We start from the raw sequence: 25,544 nt of genomic DNA on the forward strand, positions 1-25,544 counted from the left end.
TAAAGTGGTGAATAGTTAATCAGAAAAAAATAGAGGAAACAAGTGAGGTTTCTTTCTTCCAGAAAATAACATTTGTGTTGAAAAATTAATCTAAGCTTGGAAGAGAGCTCCACAGTGTAGGGTTTTTCCCATTTTTTTGACATGAGTGAAGGTTCTATACTGACTCTTCCAGGCAGTCAGTAAATATTCCTTTCCATATGCACATGATGAGAAAAGTGGAATGGAGGTTAACACCCCCATTTCACTGGGGACTCTTGTGGTCTCTGCACACTGTCAGAATGCAAAGGAATATATGTTGTTATTGGGAAACCTAGAGGAATTACGGGAACTTGCTGAGAAGCCAACTTTTCCCTTCATGGGCTACCATTCAGAGGAGAAAAAGACATGTGGGAGGAAAGAGTTGCAGTGCTCGATGCTCACATCTGCTCCAGTTCAGTGCTGCTAGAAATCGGATCAGTCAGCCCCCATATTTCATTTCCTTCTGTAATCCTGACCAATAATTTATAATTGGTATCAGCTGATCATCTGGCTCTGTCTTTCCATGACAGAATGAGCGAGCAAAGAACTTTATCCTCCTCCTCTTTACTGTCTAAGAGATGATAAACTTTGAAAGACAAAGATCTCTATTAATTTTTAATGAAGTCTCTGAAACATCCTGTTAGTCAATCCTATATCTTTATTTCTGTTATGCTTTGGTTTTTTTAGGAACTGTAGGAATCCATGTGAGCCAAGATACAACTTTGTCAATCACAATGTCATTATTATTTTTACGTGTTGTATCAGCCTTGTTCAAGGCTGAATTCCAGGTGAAGGTGCTTGGAGAGGATCTCTGGAGAGCAGTTGCTGAATCAGAAATAACACATGTGCTGCTGTATCCCTTTTCAAAATCATTCTCATCTGGCATTCAACTCCAGATGCTCCCTCAGTCCTGTCTCTGCTCTAGGACTTGCTCTGGTAACTTTGGTGATCTGCAGAAGTACAGTTTCAACAGAATGAGTCAGGGTGGCTTTTTATGCCATTCCCATTCCTTGCTCCTTAGGAATGGTACAGGCTCTAATTTAGCAGCTTCAGTTTTGTACATGTTTTCAAAACGTTGATTACCCTTTGAATTTAATATGGAATATTAATAATAGACCATGTGAGGACAGCTTTCATTAGCGAGCAGAAAGAAGGTGATTCTTTTTGTTAGTTTGATCAGCCAGAGGTTTAAAACCAAATAAGTAAATGGATCATATTAAGATAGAACTCATTGTAGTCTATGCCAGAAAGATTGCAACAGTTAAAATCAGTGTTCTCAGAAAAAAACTAAGAGACTGTGGTGCACCCAGTATTTTCCCCTGTACTCAGTGTCAGTGCAGCCTCACCTTGAGTGTGCAGTTGTGGTCCCCACACTTTAAGAAGGAAGAGGGCAACAAAGCTGGTGGAGGGGCTAGAGGAAATGGCCTTTGAGGAGTGTTTGAGGACTTTGGCCTTGTCAGCCTATCAGAGGCATCAGGCCAATTCATTTAATAAGATGTTTTAACTTTTGGTCAGCCCTAAAGTGGTCAGGAAGCTGTACGAGAAGGTCATTGTAGTACCTTTCCAACTGAGCTGTTCTGTTCTATTCTTTTCTATTTTATTTGGAGACTTAGATTTTCGAGAGAGAGAGCTGTGGAAGGTGGTCAGTCAATCTAGAAAATGTTAGCAGAGTGCAGTATGCCTGTTTTCATTCTGATACTTCTCTGCCAGCCTCTACTGCAGGGGTGTTATATTGGCTGTACGTTTATGAGAGGGGAATCAGCAAATCCCATGATGGCAGCTTTTAATCTTTTTTATGTGACACCAGTGGTTAAAAAAAACAAAAGGGCTTAATAAGGTGCCCAGGTGAGCCTTAGATAAAACTAGGGAGACAAATATGGGATCATGAGGCATAGGGATATAAATCAGACAGGTAAATTTACTTTTTGCTAACAACTGCAGCATATGTGCAGTCAGCAACCCAATGAGATTAAAGGGGAATGAAGCCTTAAGTAGAACAGGGATATTTTTATTAACTTAACAAGAAAATTATTAATTTCTACCACATTGAAAGCAAAAGCTGAAAAAATGTGTGATTATTACTCTACGCCATTTTAACAGCATGTTACACTAGACTAGGTGCATTGCAAAATTAAGAGTAACCTCATGTCATTTAGGTACATACAGAATAATAGGTGCTATGACAAGTAAAGGAGTATTATGGAATGAACAGAAATAAATCATAACAGAGCAGTCTTTGCCTGAGTTTTCATCATTACTATAATATTTGGTACCTCAGATATGTCCTCATTGCTAACTGCAAGGGAGGAGAAAATTTCTCTGCACTCAGACAATTTCCGTGTAGAATCCTTGTACCTCTGAAGCTTGTCATTGTGCCATATTGGTCTGATGGTCAGGGCTGCCTCAGCATTGGCATAAGGCCCTCTTAGAAGTCATCTCCATTCAGGATGAATCTTATTTATCCAAATGTTTGTGTTAAGTTTTCAAGTTTCCTACCCCACTTGTGCTTATTTTCTTTTCAGCTAAATTAATTTCAGCTAACTTTTCTCATGCCATTTAACCTAGGGATTCAAAGAAAAGGACCATCTGATAGAAGATATTTTATGGCCTGTGCCGTTTGAGCACTAGAGTTGTGAGACTGTTGTCAGTGTTTTTCTTGGCTCAGCCCAAGATCCTGCAGTACAGTGGTAGCTGGGAGCAGTACAGTGGTAAACCCAGCAGCAGCAGAATGTGAGCCAGTCTTTATTTTGATCTGGAGAGCAATCAGCATTGCAATTAGTATCCAAAAAACTCCCTAGGACGCATGCTTAACAGTTTGGCTTTGTGTTTTATTTTGTTTTTGTTGGGTTTTGTTCATGAGTAAATCACGTGAGACCTCCAAATAGCAATTGGCACATGAAACACAAGGAAGCCTGTGGCTGGTGGAGCAGGAATGTACCATGTGCTGGGTCTGACCAGCCTGCTGCAGTGTGCTCACACCGGGCACCCAGCCAGCCTGGAGGTAAAAGCGTGAGCACTTGACTCCAGCTTCTTTTTCCTCAGTCTGGAGCTGAGCAATCCTGGTTTTACCAGGGCTTAGACAAGGTAAGAGCCTCCCATGCAGGCAAAACACTACCACAGTTGCCTCCCACACCTGAGAAAGGTCTTTGGTGGCCACACATCAAACTATGGAGCAGATGGCATCAAGCAGTGCAGGGGACTAGTCTTCTCCCCTCCCACATGGATGGTTTGTTTGCCACACAGAGATTGTATTATAGGCTCCATTTACAGAAAATTCAGAAGCAACATCTAAAGGCATTGGGACATTTAGTTTGCCACTGATTTCTACTCCTCTTTTATTTTTTATGGACACTGTAGAATTGAACAAAGTGCACCCAGGGTGAACCAGAATGTTTCCTTTGGCCAGTTTTAATGGAAATCAGCTGGGGGGGTGAGGGGAGATATTGTATACATTCCTCTGATGGCTGGAGCTTGCTTGCAGCAATGTCCATGTGCTCTTGCCTCCAAACCACTGGGACTTTCAGGCAGGTGGTCGTGAGGAAGGCTAGATGTTGCTTTCTCTCCTGCCATGCTTGATGCTGTGAAGACAAAGATGGGCATGTCCAGAGCAGGCAGGGTAGACTGGGAGCTGTTTCATATGGAAGAATTGAGGGTGAATGGTCCCATCCCTGCAGATGGGTCACTTGGATAGTTTTAAATAAGGAATGGGTCTTGTGGGATGGAGGGGTCTCCTATGCAAACAATGAAGTGCAGTGGGCATTCCAGCTGGAACTGTGGGATTTCCTGGTAGTTGTGTGCTTTTCCTCTGTGTTGGAGATGATTTGGCTTTGTAAAATGACAGTAATTCACAATGTTGGTTGCTGTAATTGTGGGCAATATTATTCCCTCCTCATCTGCAGCTGACTGGAAAATCTAGATGTGTCTTTTGCTTTCTGTGATTATGTTATATGCTGACAATAGAATGAAATGAAAAGTAGTTTGAAGTGATGATCTGTTCGTGCTCCAACTACAGTATGAGAACTGCGGAGAGAGGGAGAAAATATGTTTGAAAATAATCTCTGAATGTCAGCCTGCTTCAGACATTTCAACACTTTCTTTTAGTGTTTAGTGAGGACAATTGAGGAATATATGGATATCTGTATGCATTTATGTAAACACTCTACTGCTAGTTACCAAATATTTATGAGCATTATGGACAAGTTTAACTGGGAATGTTTTGCAGAGATCAATGAATACTGAATTAGTGCTTAAGCTAAGTCTTTATAGAACGAGTGCATAAGTGAGAAGCCTGTGTGAGAAGTGTTCAAAGCTGAAACAGAGCGTCTCTTTGAAGAGTTAAGACCAAAATTCACTTACAGCTGAGGTGTCCTCAGGTCTCTTTTGCTCACTTTGGCTCTTCCTCCATCTAGGGTCACATTCCCATTTTGGCCTGAAATAATTTGTGTAGCGGATGGACTTGTCATTCCCACCCCTGCGCTGTGGGGCTGGCATGCACAGCACCATGGGTGTGGAGGGGATTTCACTCACTTCCTCTTGGCTGCACAACATGAGTCCTGCTCCACATTTGGAGCTGTGGGACAGGGGCAAAGCGAGCTGGATGTTGTGCTGTCACAAGTCTGGCAGTAGTGCAGCTGAATGCTTTGCATGATAGCTGCTAAATCCCTGCTGAGTTTTAAATCTTCTCTGTGCTAGCCTAGGCAAGCTGGAATTTGCCCTTTATTAGAAGATCAATGCACAAAAGGAAAAAATGGGTGCTTTACCAAAATTGCCACAAACCAATGTTTTACATATTGCACATATCCATAATTTCTTAATGTTGAATGTTTTATGCAAGCAACGAGGCACCAAAATCTTGGCAATGTGTATCTAGTTTCAAATAGCTGCTCTCTCTCTCTGCATGGCGGTGTTTGGAAAGCAAATGTTTGGTTAATATGTGGTTAAGCACTTTTGCAATACAGAGTGTGTTCTTCGTTGCAAGCTATCTTTCCTGAAAAAGTGAAGCGTACTTTTGGTTTTTGAATTCATGCAGACATAGTTTGTAAGCAGTGATTTAGATTTTGCAAATACTTCAGGAGCCCTTTGAACTTGTATGTTGGGTAGGTCAGTGCATGCTAAATATTTTTATAAGTAGTTTTCTATGCATTTTTGCTTCCCTCTTCCTCCCACACATTTACTTTGCATAACCAATATTCTCTGAAAGTGCAGCTTCAGGTATTTTGGGTAAAACTCATGCCATGCTCTGCATGATCTGAAAGGACCATCATATTAAGGCAGTGCAGGAGTAAGAGTGAGCATGCACAGCACTGTGGATGTCAATATTACTAAGTTTGTATTTTGTTTTTTGATATAATTTATTTTCAGTTTGTGGATGAGCATGAGATAAGGAAAGGACTAAGGGCAGACCAGGTGGGGTGCAGTAATCTGTGTAGTTTACCAACAGCACAGGTTTGCCCTGAACGTGGCGTCAAAGTTGCCATGTGAGCCAAAATTGTAGCAATCTTGTCTTTTGAGCCATCAGGGACAAGCATGGCAGCATGAATATAGACTGTAAACATCCTATGTTCCCTGAAGCGCTGGCTGTGGCTCAGACTGGGTCTGCAATCCTCAGACCCAGATAGTTTAAGTGTGAGTTTCCCAGCAGAGTAAGTACAGGATCAGACATTTCATCCTTATTTCAAACAGAGAGGACAAGAAACCTCCTTAACTAGTTTCTAGCTGCAGCCATCCCCAAGGCCCACTTCAACAGCAAGGTTCAGCAGGCACATTTCTAAGGCCATCTGGTTAGTAGCCTTTGGTAGCCTCAAAGTTTCTGCTATTTTTGGATCACAGAGACGATACTAGTGATAAACAAATGAATCATTCACAGTGCTGCGTGGCACCTGTGAAATACTGCCAGCCCATGTTTCCAGGGGTCCATGCTTATGATTCTTGGGTCTGTTTTACCTCCAAACCAAGTGATTACTGTTGCAGATGAAGCCCATGGGAATTCAGCTGTAAGAATCTACAGCAGTGCATTAATTACTCTGAAATATTAGATCCAATTAGAAATATCAGATGTTTCACAGTGACCAAGCAAGATGAATGGAAAATATTAGTGTCAATGCATCTCTTCCATAGTTTATCACTTGCAAACTATTAATACAGTACTACATTTTTTTTTATTAAATTAATAAGAAAGTAAAGAGATGCTATAGGAAACCCCTGAGGGGAGAAAAGATGTATGTATGTGTGGCAAGATGTTGTATGCATGAATCGGACTTCTAAAAACATTTTAAAACTGCAATAAAAAATAACCTTTATAATACCTTTTTTACCCAGTATTCAATATAAAATCAAGCTTTTTACCATTCTTTAATCTGAAAGCATTATCTAATGTATTGTCTAACATAAGCTTGAGATTGTGATGCATTGCTGATGCTGAATTAATTTTAGTTCTGTTTAAGAAAGACTGGTTCTTCTTTTTTCCCATTTTTTGTTTATTTGTAACAAAATAGTAAATATTTACAGCTTGAAGACCATTGGTTTTCAATCTATATGTGAACTATTTTATTCATTATGCATGGTGTCTCACATGTGTGTTACTATATATTTTAACTTTTTTTTACTGAAGCCATTGCAATTTGAATTCTAATAGTTCTGCTGCTTTTCTGGTTTTATCCTGTAAACCTGAAATAAAGAGGAAGTTAGTGTGTCTGCCAGTCTAAAGAAATTAAATCAGGTTAGGTGTGGCAGTATTAACACTTCGCTGTTCACCAAAGTTTTGTATATTCAATAGGAGATGAAAAATTCTAATTTGTGAGAAACGGTTATTCTTGAAAGGCAAAAACTGAAAATTTGATTTTAAGAAAACTGGAATGATTTGTAGAGCACCAAACAAAAATGTAATGTCTAATTATGATGGCATTTGGTTTTTTGTTTGACTGTTAGTGAGTGTGCGTGAAGTAAGAAAATGGTTTTAACATGTATATCCACAGCTAACTCTATTCTCAATGCAGATAAAGTAGGAAATTTTGCTTACTTTCTTGAGCACCAGAAAAATTCAGGAATAGACCAGAGTCACACTGTCCTAAAAAAAGTCTGTATATACACAGAAAATTCAGATGATCCCTTTCTAAACAAGTAAATTTTAAGTACACAGCTGAAATCAGCAGGGGAACACATTGTCTGATGAAGCAAATGCTGTATTAGGAATCTGTTGATATGATAAAACAGTTTCATGTATTGACCGAAAAGTCATTAAACTCCTTTTGTCCTACAAAAGTTATTTTTGTTACAGAGGAACTCTCACAACCCTAACTGTAGTAGCCCCTTCTCTTAAAAATTGTGTGCAATTTGATTTATTTTGTCAAGGAAAGTAAAAACCTGTTTCAAACCCCTAGCTGTGTGTGTGTTTGTGTGTCCATCCATCCTGTTTTCTTCTGCATCCTGTAAGAAAGAAGGAAAAGCTAGAGCTGCCATTTACTGTAACTACACTCCAGAATATGTTTTTGGCTGAGTTATTAAGCTTCAGTCACTGGTATCTATTACAGCTAAAGCTGCCCTGTAGGTAAGTTATTTAGTTTAAGTGAATAAATTATGCTTAACCAGTTGTAGATCAAGGGCTATTACCAATTCCTTGAACACCATGAGATTCTTGCAGGGATTAAAAAAAATAGCTGTTGTTGTAGGAGATCTGAATAGGTTTCCTGTTCTTCTGTTTAACTTCGTAGTTTGAAAGCCTCTTTTGGAGGAAAGAGCACAATGTATAGACTGTTATCAAATGCAAAATATGACCATGTGTGAATGCGCAAATAAAGTGAGAAATGTTTGTGGAATGATCACAGTATTTACCATTCTTTTTTGTACTGCCAGAGATAACAAGTGGGAATAACTGATTTTTGTTTTAGCTTTTGCTGTGAAAAAGTGGGGAGCAAATTACTTGGGGTCAAATGAAGCAGTTTATTATTCTGTTTTACAGAAGAATGTACATTTCTCTGCTTTCAAGTGATCTTTTGTTTCCTTTTTAATTATCACACCGAGGTCAATTTGTTTTCCTTTTCATGGGGAAATGGGGACAGCATACATTTATGACTGGTTTTGGTGAATAAACTATTCATGTGCAGAATTTTTCCCTGCTCTGTGGTTAGGTATCACTGTTCAGGCTCTCTTTTGCTAGCCTGAGCTGCACGTTACATCTCTCACAACAACATACTAAATGATTTATTTTGAAAGATCAGGAGCACTTGGTTTGGAAAGAAATGTGAGCTGCACCAGAAGCAGGGCTCCCACAGGGGTCTGCCCTTGGTCTTGGGAGCAGGATATGCAAAGGAAGACCCAGTGTGGCTCCATGGGAGTACAATGTGAGGAAGGAGAACCTGGTGCAACTGAGAAGGGCTGGTACTTGAAGGCTGCCACCTTTTAATTTGTTCACATGTGTGTGGTTGAATCTGAAGGACTTCAGAAGTGATGCAAAATTAATTTTCAGTTTTCAATTAATTAAGATTCCAGATCTGCGTAAAGATAAAAATCACTTACAGAAGTATCACATAGAAGTAATCTGACCCATTTTTCAATATGAGCCTAGCAAATTTTACCATTCTTATGTTAATTAATTCTGGATTTGGGGTGCATTTAAATTCTTTCAAATAAACACCCGAGTGAAACTTTCATAATCAAGAATTCAGGTTTTTTTCTTATTTTGGCCAGCTATATAGTAAAACCACTTTAAGAGGCAGGCTTCAGCATAATGATTATGTATTATTGAAAAAAATTCATTAGTATTATTATGAAACCTGTGTACACTGTTTTTGGGAATTAAGTTTATTAAACATGTACTTTTTACCACTTTCTGCTAAGGAGCAGCCTTGACCAGCTCATCTTCAGTGACAGTAAGAGCCATGGCACTGCAAAATGAAGGGGGCTCATGTCAAACCTGGATTTTGTGTCCTGTTGAGCACAGTGGCCATGCTCTCACCGGCCAGTTGACTCTACAGCATGTTGTGCTTGTACCAGCAGCACAAGAAACAAGCAAGCAGTCCAGCGAGGACTTTGCCATCTAACTCTTTTGCAAGCCTTTCAGTTATTTAATTAATTTCTTTTTCTGCTTCAGTACAAGTGAAAGCCGTTAGCAAAATATTTTCAAAGCTACTTAACTGCTGTACAGTGCATGACCATTCAGGGTTAAGCTGTTGAAACAAACATCAAAACCAGCTTTCTGATCACTTACCTTGTTCCCATTTCGAGCATATGTTATTTTGCAAGATACACATCAGTGGAAAAGCTGGGTCAGCAGCAGTGATGGAAATGTTGGATTTGATTGTGGGCATATGAGCAGACCCACACTGTTCTTGACAGTGGTTGTATTGTAATCACATTAGAGACTTCTTTGAAACTCCAGGCCTGCATTTATTCACAGCAGCTGCAGGTAACTCTTCCACAAACAGTTTCTTTTAGGCTTCAAAGCTGTGATGAAGAAAGGCCAGAGGTGACCTCTTTCTTTGCATGTGTGAAACAGCCTATTAGATTTTCTACCAGGTCAGACTATGAAAACCAAGTCTAGTGCACTCACCTATGCCCAAGGAACTACACAGATGCCTCACCTGTCCTCAGAACTGATTACAGACATAAAGGCCCATTAAAAATAAAACTGAATTTGGAGCTGTGTGTTTAAAATGCGTTAACTTTACACTTTCAAATAATTATGAATATATCCTCTCATTAATAGCTGACAGTTTAACATGTCCATTCAGCAGCTTAATAAACTGTTCATTGTGCCACTAAACCTGAATCCAGGCTCTCCCTTTTAACAGTGAACCAAATTCAGACACCACATCCAAATCCAGAAAGTCATATTTCCTAGTATAAACAATTAAATCTGCACAATGAAACAGTGCAATTTTTTTCCCTACATAAAAGTCATCATGCCTTACAGATCTTTCAGAGGAGAAGAAAGGCTTCCTTGGCAGGGATTGAACACATTAATTAGCATTTAAATATTTGTACTTTAATACTAGTACTTAAATACCCAGAAAGGTATACAGAAAGGTATTAAGAATACAGAAAGGTATTAATACAGAATATTAATAAATACAGAAAGGTATTAAGATAGTCTGGTTGAATAAAATGTATAAAATGTACATTGAATAAAATGTATAAGCATTTTCAATATAAAATGTATTGAATAAATGTATAAACAGTTGACATAAGAAAAGATGTTAGAATATTAAAGGCTTTCTGGCTATTCCTGTGTGCCAGGAAGTAGGATTAGGGCACACTTAGTGTGACATAAATACTATGATGTCTGGGTGGACATCCTTATCCTTGGTGGACCTGGATGCTGTTCTCTTTGAAAGGAATGTCAGTAAACAGATTGTGCTTCATACACATGGATCTTCTAGGCACTCAGTTGAAATCTTCCCTGTTGAATTGCAGGTTATTCCTGCATTGCTCTCAACAAAATTGATTCAGAATTGGGTTAATCAAAATGCTAAGTATCACTAAAATATGAGTATGCAAGCTCACAGAGAATAATCACTTATTTTGTATTTCTGGAGAGCAAAAATATCTGTCTGTCTAGAGTTTCTTGTTCATCTTCATATTTCCCATATTGCAAAGATTTCTACTTACTGGGGGGTTGGGGTTTCTTCTTTGCCTTGAGCTTACCTTCTGTTCCAGTTGAAAATGTCATCAGAAGTAACAAATGTTTCTTTGTTTTTTTTGTTGTTTTTTCATCCCATACAGTGTGAAAGGAGCAGATGCTGGGAACGTGATCAGACTATTTGTACCAGATATTGGGATGTTCATTGCTAGTCTGACAATATGGCTCATCTGCCGCAACATGTTTCAGAAGCCAGTAACCGAGGATGCAGCACAGTGCAACATGCAGTTTGAAAATGAGGAGATGGTATCAAATACACATTTCTATCTGTATGGCTTTCAGTGAGCTTTGGCATTCCTGTGTTCTGAAATGGTTTCATGAGGGCTGGGTATGTTAAGAAGTAAACTTGCTTTCAGGAAACGAAATGATTGGTTTTAAAGTGGAAAAGCTAAAGTTATTATCTTGAGAAAACAAAGCAGAATATGAAAAGTGGTAGGATTTTTCAAACCATTTTGAGTTAAGAGAAAATCACGACAGTCCATCACAAGTTGTTTTTCACCAGAGCTGCTGGTTAAATCTGACAAGGTTGTTCTGCTACATACAGTGCTCAGTTTCTTAGTTAGCATTCCTATTTCCAAATTGGTTATCCAACTATAACAGCAGCATCTGTGTGATTATCAGAAATTACTCTTAAATAAGGGAAGAGAGACTGTATACTAAGTTCATGGAAGGAGTTATCTAAAATTTTAGTCATACTGAGTGAGACAGAATGATTTTAGGGAATGACTTAGCTGGAAGTGTTGATGTGTTTGCTGTGTGTTTTACTAGTGAGGAGAAGAGCAGCAGAGATACCAAATGCAGAAAGATCCACAGAAAGAGGAAAACAATTTTATAATATAAAAAGCTACAGTGGGATTTCAGCCCAGGGTGCAGAGAAATTCCTACTACTAATCTTAACATGTTTTTTATCAGACTGTCTAGCATGCCTTGGGGCTAATTTTCTGTCTTTTTTACATAAGGGTGGAATGTTTTTTTGGTTTTTTCCCTTTATTCTCAAAACATCATTTTTAGGGGAGAAAATTTCAACTTGCTCATTTCAAATGGAAATTGAACTTTGAAGTGAGTGAAATATGTAGGGGGATCAGGTGCCCGTTTTGGTGCCACTAAATAGAGTAAAAAGAGGCCTCTCTGCATGTTGCCATGTTGTCTGGATTGTGGCAGTGCCAGAAGCTGGTCAAGTTTCTAGCACATGAGGGATCAGTATCAGGACTGTGCTTTATGCTCAGTTGCAGTTGGAATTCTTATGGGCTCTCCTGGCAGCTGAGGATTGCCTGAAGGTTGGAGCTTTTTAACTGCGCATTGGAGGATATGTAGAGTTTGGTCTGATGTGCATATGCAAGGTTTTGTGTCTCCTGGAACTTGGTTTTATCAGCTTTAAATCTGCTTTATCGTTGAAGCTGTGCAAAATGGATTTAGCAGCAGGCTAGAACCTTGGGCTATACCCAGAAAGGGAAAGAAGTGTGGCTTATTAGCATGGTTTGTGTTCAGCTCTCCTCTTAAAAAGAGTTTTATTTTACCGAAGTAGCTCTAACAGACTTCTTTGATCCTCTTGATCTTCTGAAAAGAAAGTATTCACAAGCACAAACCAGGAGTAATCTGATGACAGAAACTCAGGAGAAAGATGGATGTGGTTTGGTTCCTCTGAAACCAGATGATGATGTTTAGATACTCACTTTTTCTTTGGTTCAGAGGTGAGCCTGAGCCTGGAGTCTGGGTCAAAGGGAGCTCAGTGTCCTGGGGAGGATGGCTTCTGGCTTCCAGGCAGGGTTCAACAGTCATTTCCCTACAGTGTAAGGAAAAATCTGAGCTAACAAACAGTAATTGCATAGCACAGAGTGGCTTTATATTGAGCTGGTCCTGGGCTGGCTACCTCAATGCCAAGGCAAGACTATTCCACAAGGGATGAATGAGGGAGAGACGAAAACTCTGACTGCAAAGCAATATGAATACTGGGCAAATAGAAATATGTGTAAATATATTTTACTTCTTTACATCAAAATAAATGAAATATTATTTATGTTCTGTAAACTGCATGTATTGCAGAATATTCAGTGAACATTGTATGTTTAGATTTAGTGACACACAAAGCTCTGTCACAGGCATTTTTTAAAAAAATGAATATTTTTTGTTATGTGAGGTGATCCCAAATACTTTAAGGAATTCTGCCCTTCACAGCTGAAATGATGAATCTGCATCAGACTAATCTGCTAGCGTTTTAAAGACTGAATGAAATGGAGAGTGGAAAATCAAATACCAATTAAACACGTTTTTTCAAACTTCAGTTTTCTCTTTCTAGGTGTCTGCACTTAACATCCTGGAATCATTTCTGCTAGTTAGGCAGAGGAGGAGGTAGAAGCAACTGAATCTGCTAGGAATATGTATTTGGCAGGACTGACTGTAAGGAACCTAATGCATATGCAGAGCAGGGCACTGAGTGTCTGAATTTGGGAGAATATTGGCATGATTTAAAATGAGTCCAAACTATGTAGGTTTCACAAAATTTTCAACTCTTCCTTGGCAGAGTACATTGGAAAAGGGAAGACTAAGTCAGTGACCAGTTTTTTGAATTCTGCATGAGCTGACATGCCTGTGGCTCTGTCTTAGTGCAGCTTTTTACTGATGCTGTAACTCCACTTGATCAGAAAACACTAAATGAGTTGCAACAACTGTCCTACAAAAAGGAATTTCAGAAAAAAAAGCTGAGCTTGGTACTGCACCTCCAGGGGAAATAGTCCTGGGTTTGTTAGACCAGCTCTGTAGCCAATTCTAGAGGTGAAGAGCTGCTGCTGAGGGTCCCTGCCACCAGTCATCAGAGATTCATGGTGGCAGATTTTGTTAAGAATGCATCAGCTGATTTAAACAGGCTTAGCAGAGCCATCAGAGAGGTAACTTTTCAGGTTGATAGATGCCTAACCATAGATGGTTCTATAAATCAAGAAGTCAGTACTTCCAAGCCAAAGCAGTGTCTTGCAGCTTGACCTTCTTGCAGTAAATTATTTTCACTGAATGATTCCCAGACCTCTTTGCTTTGGGGAAGAGTGAAATACTATCAAAATAGGCTTAATTAAAAAAGAAAGGTTAATCCATCTGCTCCTTCCAACCTTTCTGTACTGGAAAACCTGTTAAATAATTGGTTTAATACTGCTAAAATTGACCTTTTCAAAGGTCTGTGTGAGTCCATCACATTTCACTTGATACATGGGTATGCTGTTAAACGCCTCCAGTTGAGCAGCAGTTTGTGTGCTATATTTCAGCATGACAGTAGCCTCCAGAAACTAGCCATCAAGTACGATCAGATTGCTTGTGGCTTGAGATGCAAGTCAAAACAAGCAAAAGTATCAGAATCCAAATTAAGAACAACAAGGATTCATTGAAAAATGGATGTCTTTCTCCATTACACTGCATCCAACTTTAAGGGAAACAGATCTCCATCAGAAAAGTTTACTCTACAGAACAGAACTGGGGGGAGGAGGCTCTAAGGCAGTGAGACTCTCAATTATTTGTAAGTAACGCTATCCCAGGAATAAGCAAAGAGTGTGGTTTTAATTAACAGTGAGTCATGGAGTAGGAAGGTCTGCCAGATACCAGGCTGCAGTCCAACTCATTACCACCCCTAAATGGTTGCACACTTGGAGCAAACATGTCTGCAGGCCCTTTTTATTAGGGCTCAGAAAATTTAAAGCAGGTGAATTCAGCTGGAGACAGGCCCGGGTTGCAAATGCCGAAAAGCACAATGGAAGTCACAAGGTGTAAAAGGTGGAAGAAAAAAAGAAAGAACAGTTAACTCCCAGCTGCAGCTGAAAGTATGACATTTTTGATTCAGAGCAGATGGTGGTTAATGTGCCAAAATGCAGATACAGTATATACAGTCTGATATTTGAAAGGAAGTAGCCTTTTCTTGAGACTTTGGATGAATTGCCTAATGTTTTAAGTGACAGTGGCAGGAAGGAAAATCCTTCTGCAATTGCACAACTTAAACTTTAGAAGAGGTGTTGATCTTAATTGAAAAAAACTGTTGTAGTCTTCAATGCTACTTCCTCCCAAGGCACTTGCTGCCTTGCTTGTTTAAGCTTGTTTCTCATGCTTGATCTCCTAGAAAGCAAATAATAGGACCACTAGGTCTGTGCTTTGTCCCATAATCTGGGGCAAGCTTGATCCCAAAGCTTCCACTCCTCCTCTTTTCCACAGAAGTCAGATTTCTTCGGGATCTGAAAAGGGAGAAAAATGGGGAGAAAAAAAGGAAAAAGGGGGAATTGTTTTAAAATAAACTGAAGTTTGAGAAGAATGTGAGGAGGGCTTGGTCTGGAGTCAAGATACTGGGCTGGAATCAGGAGGACCAGCATGGTTTTCACTTTGGCCACAAACTTGGTTTGTGTCCTCAAGTCTATTACTTCATCAGTCTCTCAGCTTCTGTGTCCCTTGGCAGTAAAAATGCTCTTTTTCCCAGCTTTGTCCTTCTAAACAGTGACAGAGCTGCTTGTCCTATGCCTGCTCTGGGCACATAGTGCATTGAGGGCTTTCATTAGTTCCATGTCTCCACATATAACTGCAGTGCATTCCATACAGGAGGGAGCAGACAGGCTCTCAGAACTGCCTGTGTCCCATGCCTTGTCCAAGGACTTTCTAGCATAGAATTTAGCCATTTAGACCAATATCCTTATAGAGAAAGTCGCTGGTACCTGCTGGGAGAGGACAATAGCAAATAAGAGAATGCCCTTTTTCCCCCCATCTGCGGCATTAGAGTTTATCCTGATCTCTCCTAGTGCGAGAATGACTCTAATCCCAAAACATGAGGTTTCAAATCCCTTCCAAAAAAAGTTGTTTATAATTATAGCTAGTCTGACTAATCTTGTTAAACATATAATTACCAAGACTCTTTTAAAACCTCATTAATTTCTTGGCTTCAGTGGCATCATGAAGCAAGGACTTCCACAATGTAATAAGTGCTCTTTGATTTTATTTTGAATTTAACACTCTTTAATTTTATGGAAGGTCCCTTGTATTACGTGTTATAAACCAGAGTGAGATGGTATTAGGGAAATCAAGTGTATTTATTATCTTCCATATTTGTCCTTTTAAAGGTAAGCAATCTCTGGGTTTTTGGTTTTTTTAAAATTTCTTTTGTCATTTTAATTACTTTTTTTTCTGAACAAACTATAGTTCTGCAATATTCTTTCAAGCTACAGAGATTATCAGTTCCTCAGCATTTCAGGCAAGGTCTTATTGTTAGTTTAAATGATAATATTATGACATTGATTATTAGGTTCAGAGCTTTTAGGGTTGAGCAATTCTACCAGCATATCACCTATCTGCATAATATGGGTAATTACTTCACCTTAGAGAGCAGCTCTGATGTTGCATTCTTTGCAGTTGCTAGGACCTTGCTGTTCTTCTTGCCTTCAGGTGTAATCTCCTTTGAGCAGTTTACAGTGGTGCCCATGGCCCTGTCTATACAACCATCCAATTTTTCTTGAAGCCTGTGATGGGTATATTTCTCCTTAGATGATTTATTGCTTTGTGTTTGTGTCTTAATTTAATTTGAATTTTCCAGTGTGAAACATTCACCTGACTTGATTAGCTGTCATTGATGAGCGATGCTTTGGCACTGATTTTTCTAAACATCTTCTTCCCACATGCAACTTCTTCAATATTTGCTAATCTTCTGAGATAGAAAATTATTGGTATTGTGGGAAATATTGTGGAAAATAACGTCTTAGAGAGGGTTGGAACATTTTGGCTTCTTTGAGCTTCTTGATGACACCTCTTCTATTTTTTGTCTTTTTTCTTGTCATTGTCATCCATATTTAGCCCAGCACGAGCTTACTTTTTCTAATTGGTTATAAACGTTTCTCTGGTTCTGACCTCTGGAGATCTGGTCAAACCCACTTGGTCTTTGTGTGCTTTGAACATGGTATAAACAGGATTTAATACCTTTTTCTCTGGTTTTAAAAGAGTAGATGAGGCTCCTCTTATCTCTTTGCTTGTGATGTTTGTAGTGGTGAAGTTTGCCAGACCTTACACAGCTGCCTCCCTCAGTAACAGTTCTAATGCATCTCATCTTAACAAGGGTCAAAAGTTTACAAGTTACATTAGCTCCTTGGTTTGATGCACATGTCTTCGGATAAGTCTGAGCACAAACACATAATTACGCTGCAGCAGGCTGATGTTACATAGTGCAGTGCATTGTGTGTGACCAAAGGCTGTCAGGAAACTTCAGTGTGCACCTGTCCTGTTCTGGGGAGAAGCACAACAGGATGCAATTCTTCTTGTGGCAGCTCCTCACTGGGGTTACTAACAGTTCTCCATTCCAAATTTTGAGATGCAGAGTTATTAACCAGGAGATGAAAAGCCTGGAATACTATTGCCTTTGGACAGCCTGAGTGATGAATAACACAGTACGAGAAGGAATCTCTTGGCTCACGGAATTCAGTCTGCTGTTACTGCAGACAGCTGTATCACACAATTCCCTCTGGAAGGTAGAAAGCACCATCTTGAAAGCACGGCAATTTTCCTTCATCCCGTTGTTTCAGAAATGACCCTGTTCTGTAATTTTGCTTTTCTGGTGGTTAGAAAACATCTAATTTAGATTGCACATGTACTCATAGCTGCACTATAATCCTTCTGGTTCTTCTGCTCTTTTGCTTCAATACACTGTTTCCTTCTCTACAATTAATTTCGCTCACAGTTTGGGAGAAAAAAAATCCTGTATTTGTCTTTAAAAGTTGTTCTGTAAGACAAAAGAAGACAAGTAACTTTGGATCCTCTTGTAGATTAGCTGTCCCATTCTCCTGTTCATCCCAGTAATCTGAGGCTCTTCAGGGTGGTACTGGAGAAGTACCTTTGGAAAAGTCACCTTGGTGTGAGCTGAGGCAATACTACAAACATCCACAGCAGCATAGTTGGGCTATTCAGTCTCCTTCTTAGCAAGATGCATAATAGTACAGTATGGACATTTCTTGGGCCAGGATTTACTCCATATGAGTGCTATGCTTACCTGCTCTAGCTCAGTTAACTGCGTTGTGCCTTGTAGTCAAAACCCAACTCTTCCTATTTCCTTTTCACTAAAAAAGAAAAAAAATGTGTTTAATCATCTCAGGCCACACCACCACGAGTTTCCTTCATTTGCATTTGGTTTCCATGCCTGACAACCTTCTGAAGTCAAGATGTGACACTGTATTTCAATATTGGCCAAGAGAGTTGGGTGCTGAAATCACAGTGTTTGCTCAGGTGTGATGGGTATACTGGGAAGTGAAATAAACTTTGGTCCTCTCAGTACAATAGCCATTGTATACAGGATTTAAAGTATTGCCTTCCTGTTATCCTGATTCTGAACTGTGCTTGTCTTTATTAATTTATTTGCAATTTCCTCTGACTCGCTAAATGCTTCTGTCCCTATGTGCTGCTAGTAAATAGCTGGTCCTGTTTTTTGCAACGAGTTACTCTTTCCTACTGGAGATTTTACTGTAGAAGTGTCTGTATGGTATTTATTATTAAAACATTGCAACATTGCAAAGTTTTAACTGAAAGTTATTTTTGATCTATGTCTATCTTTCTATGTAAGCCTTTAACCCAAGCTTTAGCACACTTTAGATGTACCAGTGATAAAATTTGCCATTAAGATCTATATGACCTAAAGTTAATTTAGGATTTTTCTTTTCAGTGATTCAGTTTACTAATATAAATTACTAAAATAAACTGCTTAAATTCCAAGATGCGTCCATATCTTTGATGTCACACCTACCAAAATGTTCATTGCAGCCTCACACTTGATTAGTTCAGCTCATTTAGCAGGGTCTTCCCCTGAAGTCACACAGTTTGCTTTCTCTATCCCAGCTTGCAGCCTGCAGCCCCCTCTCCATGCACACCCCCATGTGTGGGTAGTGTGGTGTTCCCCTCTGGCTTTCTGTAGACTCCTTGTACCTCACACAAGATGCCCTTAAATAAGAGACCCTGGCTAAGCAGCCCCATTACTGTAGGAATCAAGTTCAATGACATGTGGGAATTGTTTATGTGGAAATGTTTGAATCTGTTCTCTGGCAGAAAAAGCAAGGACATCCACTTCTCACATGCTGATACTTTCAGAGCAACAGTGGAGTTCTATGCTTTCTTGCAAAATTGGAAATTCAATAAATGATTGCCTTAACATGGTTTAGTATTGACTGCAGGTTAAAACTACAATCATTTATATCACATTAAGGGTTTGCAGTTCCTTTGATGGTAAAAAAGGTAGCAGTTAAATTTCTTTTCCAGCTTTTGTGCTCACAGCTGGGTCTGTCTAAGGAATATTGTGTTATTTTATTTTTTCTATATGCACTTATGTATATGCTGCTTCTAAAGGCAGGTAGGTAACTAATTCTTCCTACTGCTGCAGCTATCTCATATTTAAAGACATAGTTTGAAGATTTTTTTTTTTACGGGGGGAAAGAGGATTTTTAGAGCAAACCTAGAAGCAGGAACTCAGTCATGGTATGATAGGTTGAATGCAGTAGCTAAGTGACTATGGAGGCAACCGAACTAGGTGTGAGAGGAGAGAGAGGGTCTATTTCTATTGTTCTGCTGGCATAATTGAATCAAATAGCTTATCTCAGAACATTCCTAAACCAAGCCATTCATTACAGGGGCTTTTTGAAATGAGGAAGAAGTCCAGAAACTTGTGTATAGTAATGGTTTGAACAAACTTATAAAAGATGTCTAATAAAGTGTATCCATACTACTATATCACAGGTATGGAATAAAAATATAATCTCTGATTAGAGGTAAAGAAGGAGTTCTAGGTGGTGATATCTTGAGAGAACCACAATTTTGCGGTGGCAGTGTCACCAGGATGCTGTGACCATGAGTCCCAGGGCACACAAACTCTGGGGCAGTAAGATAATCCTGCCCACTTGAAAGAACCTGGTGTGCCTATCAGCAGCAGGGGTTACAAGTCTGAGCTGAGGTCTGGGATGCTGCAGCTGGAAAAGTGGAACATTGCCAGAAGGAGATGAAACCATGAGGTTTGTGCAGTGCCTTGCTTGCCCTCATCCCCTTGCAAAGCTGTCTTTTCTGCAAACCAAACCATGCACCTTCAGGCTAATGTAGATCATGAAAGCACATCTCTGGTATCACCAGCAGTAAATAACATGGTGTACCACAGTGTATGACTCTGTCCTCCTAACAAACCCGTGTACCTGTATGTGTTTGGGTAAGGTTTGGTGAACTTCACATAATTGCATGTTTTTCTCAGGCTTAGCTTGCTTTTTCTCACTCTTCTCTGTTGGTTTCCTGGTACTGGCTGGGAGGAAATGTCAAAATACTGAAAAGAAGCTATTTTTACAATATATGAGCCAAGTGGAAGGATGAAGCACCTGAACCCCCCTGAGAGCTTACTATTGTGAGCTTAGCAGTGCATACTTCAGAGGTCCCAATAATTAATGCAATGTATTCACAGGGATGGGAGTTATGAGACTTGCATCCCCTTGGTTGTAATAATTCTAGCTAATTAAATTTTGTTGCGGTCATTATTTGAATTTTGAAGGGTTTCATTTGTGTCCCCTCTAGAATCAAAAAGTCAACAAATGAGCAAATTTGTGTTTACAGACACAATACTGTTAAAAGCAGGTACAAAGCAAGAAATGCTCTGAAGCAAAAATGGGGTTTAGGTTCGAGTTAAGGCTTCCTGTTAGTAAATATATCTCTGGAACTAGAGGATATCTCTGTGCAGTAGTGTTTATACTGTACCAGATGAAACATATAAAAGTTGGATGTTAAAAAAGCAGCCCCCAAAGTAGCTAATGGACATTCTGGCCCTGGCCACGATAGTAGCTGCCATAGCTGCCACAGGAGCCGTGCTGTTTCCTTGCCTGTTCTCTATCTCAATTTGGCAGTTTAAAAAAGTGTTGTACAATAAATACTCCCGGGACTTCCACATGATTGCTGAAAAACCTAAACTGCATTTAGTTTGTTTATAAAAAGTCCTGGGGCCCTGCTCTGCAGAGCAAGGGTCATGGAAACACATGTTTATGGCTTAACAAATGCTCTATACTCCTTGAATGGAGAAGTTTATTTGATTTAATCAGCATCCACTGGGATCCTGTAATTGCATAATAGGTAATTTATTATGGAAGTAAAAGTATTTTTCTAACTGTAGCCTATGTAGCATGGGTTTGTAGCTTTAGACTAATCCACATAGTAAAAAAGAGCTTTGCAAAGCAGTCTGACTGGAGTAATGGTGTTCTGTGATGGGCATGTACTTGTATGGCTTTTTAATCATCAGAAAGTGTTAAAACAACAAGCACATTATCACCACGTTGGATGTGAAAACTGCTCACTGTTTGCCTGCCTTCTGCAATTTGAAGTGCTCAATGTGAGGAAATGGAAAGGCAGCCCAGATAATCCAGTTAGAGAGCAGTGAATATGAGCAGGGGAATCCAAAGTTTGTCTTTTTGACATACACTGGAACACACACTTTCATCTACTTCAGCGAAGGAACATGGCCTTTCATCTTGGATACTGAATTAAAAACAGATATGTTTGTACTTAAAAAATCAAACCTAGAGTTGTTTAACTGTCATAGTCTCTGCTGAAATAACGATCAACTGTGTCATGAAACCAGGCAATCCTTGCACAGCCATATCATTGATAATTCCAGCTGTGCTGAGGAGTTGCAAACCGACATATATCTGTTCTGAAAAAGCTTCTGGGACTCCATGTTATGGCTGGTGATGGTAATCCCTATTGTTAGCTTGTCTTAAATGGAGGAGAGCAGTTGAAGAACTCCAACTCCCAACAGACTTTCACAGTTTTAGAAGGAAAACTTGGGAAATCAGTTTGGTATTTCCTGAAGGTCAGAATGCTGAAATTTTCTTTCCAACATCCAATGACCTCAGTAACACCAATAGTAGATTGTTCTGGATTTCCTGTGAATGTTTGTGACATCCTAACTTTCTTGTTGAACTTGGAATTCATATTTTCATATCTAAATAAAAGCTGAAAACCAAGGAAAGTGAACTTGTTAACTCATCAACTCACAAGCCTTTAGCTATGTTTAAACTGTATAAGCCTCAACCCATGGAAACTTTGGACCATCATCTCCTTCTCAGCTTCAGTTATATCCTGGTCCAGTGAAATATCCTTTTCCCTAGTCCTTCTCCCTGGGTGTGCTGTGTCATATGTGTCAGTGCTAGATTACTAATGATGAAGTCTCAAGGCAAAATGTAGCTTAAAGGTTTTTTAGATCAACAAAGCAAGAGTAAATAGCCTGGTAAAGTTAAAAAAAATATGGTCCTAGTTATGACAGAAGATCTAAAGATCCATTTTGAGGAGATCATGGTGTGAATTTAGGTGTTTGGCACCTGAGGTTAGAAGGCAGGTAGGGATGAGAGACAGAAAAGGATATCAAGTCCCACCTTTCACTGGAATATTTTAGTGTGGTTCCCTTACTTCTGTGTCCTCCTTTTCATTTTATTGTTTGAAGGTATTGTGTGTTTTCCTCTAATTTATACTTTAAAAAATTATGTTTTTCTTTTCCCCACAAGAACATTTTCTGCTTCTGTTTGTAAAATATTTTATTATTTTCTTTTGTGCCCCTTATTTCCTGTTCCTGCTTATATTTAATTCATTGCTGTATCAGCAGTTTTAAGCTGCAATAAATAAATTAATCCTGTCTTCATGTTTAACATACTATTCAAAGAGAGATGAATCCTGACAGCCTTTCATGAAGTAATTTATTAATATTGAAGTGATTCCTACACATTTTTTAAGTGAGTCTAGGTTTTAATGTGTACTGTCTTCAGCAACCTGAAGGCACAAGCTGAAGGAGCAAAGGTCTCCTTCACATAGGTCCATGTTTAGTAGGTGCCATTTCATAACCTTTAAATGTCCATCAGTCTCACTCATTCTTTCTTTGGGATATAGACACTATTGAAGGTTTCACTCTTCACTGGTCATTTTAAGCTGAAGGTACAGAGCACTAGAACCAGTCCAGGAGAAGCAGGATTGGACCCAGAAGGACTAGAGGAAGAGCATGTTAATCTAGTACTTGAGAGGCAAGCAAAAATGATCATAAATTTTGCCCTTTGTTTAACTTTCTCACTGAAACAGCTCTGGCGGAAGTTGGGGCAGAATGTATTGCTCAGCATACTGCCAGCATTGTTTCTGAATATTTAATGTTTCCTATCCTTGAGACAGGAGCTCAGATATGAGCAGCAGTGATGGACAGACAGAATGCCGCTTTGTGCTGCATGGCTTGAAATGTGATGACTGCATGTTTGGGCTGCCATCTCTCTATTATTTTGCATAAGGAGCTAATAATTCACATGTTGAGAGCTATATAGGTACATGGTGGCAGTAAGAAAGCAATTGAAATTCTACTATACTCCATGTAAAATGTGTATTTCTGGTGAAATAGCTGGATAAGTCCAAGAGAAATATAATTTCCCAGATCAACCCTGCTGTATTTATTATGTATTTCATTGTAAAATAGCAACTCTTGAGAATAGGCAGGTTTATTTGGAGTTTTGTTTGCTTGTTTTCCTGGGTATTCACAACAATGTTAATGCTCTGAAGTAAGAGGAGAAAGCTGGCAACAAGCTTAGAGGTGAAATGAAGGAGTCTGTAGGAAATGTTTTTCTTTTGGGAATCCACATAATGTAATGGTACAGAAGAATTTGGTCAAGTAGGCTCAGAGTTCATCTGTTCCTACTGCAATCTTATCTGTCACTGTGGAATTTTTTCTGCCAAAGGTCACCAATAAATATTAAACTGCTGTTTTGATGAAAAATACCAATAATCTCTCTTTTTACTTTCACACACAGAGATGCAGTTTGGCCAGAACTAGTGTTAGCTAATACAAGTTTAAATTAATGCCAGAAAAGTTATTCTATATTACACAAAATGAGAACCTGGCTCAAAACTCTTTTTTTTTTTTTTTTTAATATGCCCCTACATTTCCGTGAATGACTAATTTTTCCATAAATTGTGTCTTTGTGCGGGCCTCTTGCTAATCCTGCAGGTTCTCACCGTGGGTTGATGATTTAGGCTGCATCACTTGATAGCTGTGTATGTCTTCTGGTCTCCAAGATACTATGGAGACTTGATGGGGAAGACCACTGCCAAATCATAACAAACTGCTCAAGTATGACGAGCCTTTCCACATTTCCTTCTTTTCCTTTTTCCATTGTGTAGTTCTAAGTCAGTGGTCTCATTATCCCTGCTAAATTGTTGTAGATCATTCAAGCTTTCACTGCTTCTCTCTTGCTCACATTTTCATCTTTTCTTTGACCATCAGTTGATCTCAATGTTTCTCATTCTCTCCCCAAACCTCTGCTCAGTGTGTTATTCTCTCCCAAACTGCCCTTTAGTCACCAATGAGTTATCTATCCATTCATTTCAGCCCTTGTTGCTCTGTTAAAGATCATTCCTACTTGCCCAGTTCTAGGTTTTGCATTTAAAGTTAGAGAAAGGGTCCATGAAAAAAGGGTTTGGAAAATGAGATTTATTGAGCAATATCAACCAGGACTTGTGCTTGCTGGAGCTTGTAACTGAAGCCTTTGAGGCAAAGAGAAGTTTAGAAGATATTAGATAACAAGATGTGTATCTTTCTAAAAATGCTGAACAAATCAAACCAAATTTCATATGTAAATAAGCAAACAGCCTGTTGTGCACATGTGGGAGGACTGCAGCCTTTCCCAGAGACCACTCTTAACATCCTTTCATTTTGAGACAGATCTGAAGTGGGAGCCTTCAATGTACATGTCTAGCTTTAGTACATCTTTCTTAGCTGTCACCACTTGGCATAGTCAAAGATTGTAAGAAGACTTCATTGTTAAATAATATATTGCATGGTTTTTAATTTCAAATTCCTTTGCATCTCCCTGTCTCTGTTTTATGCATTCTGTTTTTCTTTCCTTCCTTCTCCTTTAGGCTGTAAGAGAAAAATTAGAGCCAGATGATGCTTTGATGTATGAAGAAGATCTGGATGACGAAGACTGTGGAGAAGCAGAATTTGAGGAAACCATGAAATTAAAACTTCTGCGTAGAATTGCCTCAATAGCATCCAAACTGAGGGAGTTTATTGGCCACATGATAATCACCACTGGAAAAATTGTTGTTACAATTTTACTTGGTTCAGCAGGTTGGTGTGTTTGAAAATTTCCTCAGGAGCCCATTAGTTTATGCGTTTAACAAATGAGTTTTCAGCACTTTGGCACCTGTGAGAGTAACAATGGAAATTTTTAAGGGAAAAGAAATTGCTGCTGATTTTATTAAATTAAGTCTTTGGCAGGTATGGGAATATGCTGAGTTGTTTAATTTTTTTTGTACTGATACTGTGTGGCCCTGTCATTCCATTTATCATTTTCACAGTTGCTCTTATAACCAAATGGTGAATGGGGCCATATTATAAATTACTATATGTTGTGTGTGTGAGTATATATATGTATATATATATACACACACACATATATATATAAAAAAGTGAATTCATAGATTTGATTCCATCACATCTAAGTGTAAAAAGGTGTGTTCACATAGCCTTAAAAAATAGAAAAGATTATTTTGTTGACCATGCAGTGTATAAAAAGAGTGATAAGCAGACTTCCTGCTGGTTTTTTATTTAGTTGGTAAGAGCAGCTGTTATGATGTTACTTAGCCTACCTTTTTATAAGACAATTGATTTAATACCACATAATCAGCTACAGCCAGAATGGAAGTGTACAGAACCACTGTAGGTTGTAACTGCTCAATTGAAAATTAGATCATGGAATTGGAAATTAGCATTTATCTGCCAGCTTTCATGTCTGAATGCAGTGACTACATATAGAATATAACTGTATACTTAACATATAAGTTATCAGTACATGAAGTATAAAACAGTAGTACAGCAGTACAAAATATGTTTGATACTGAATGA

At 38.9% G+C, this 25,544-nt stretch overlaps 1 protein-coding gene across 2 annotated transcripts in view; it reads left to right on the forward strand.

The window, feature by feature from the left end:
- The window catches only part of PIEZO2 (piezo type mechanosensitive ion channel component 2), a 285,437-nt gene that overhangs the window by 147,567 nt on the left and 112,326 nt on the right, over positions 1 to 25,544 (forward strand). For both annotated transcript variants that reach the window (XM_085052533.1, XM_085052532.1), the window contains exons 5-6: positions 10,738 to 10,900; positions 24,557 to 24,767. In XM_085052533.1, the coding sequence (XP_084908659.1) occupies positions 10,738 to 10,900; positions 24,557 to 24,767 (374 nt within the window). The remainder of the gene's footprint in view (positions 1 to 10,737; positions 10,901 to 24,556; positions 24,768 to 25,544) is intronic.

The sequence above is a fragment of the Lichenostomus cassidix genome, chromosome 2 (genome assembly GCF_008360975.1).
Source record: "Lichenostomus cassidix isolate B80296 chromosome 2, HeHo_3.0, whole genome shotgun sequence".
Lineage (NCBI taxonomy): Eukaryota > Metazoa > Chordata > Aves > Passeriformes > Meliphagidae > Lichenostomus > Lichenostomus cassidix.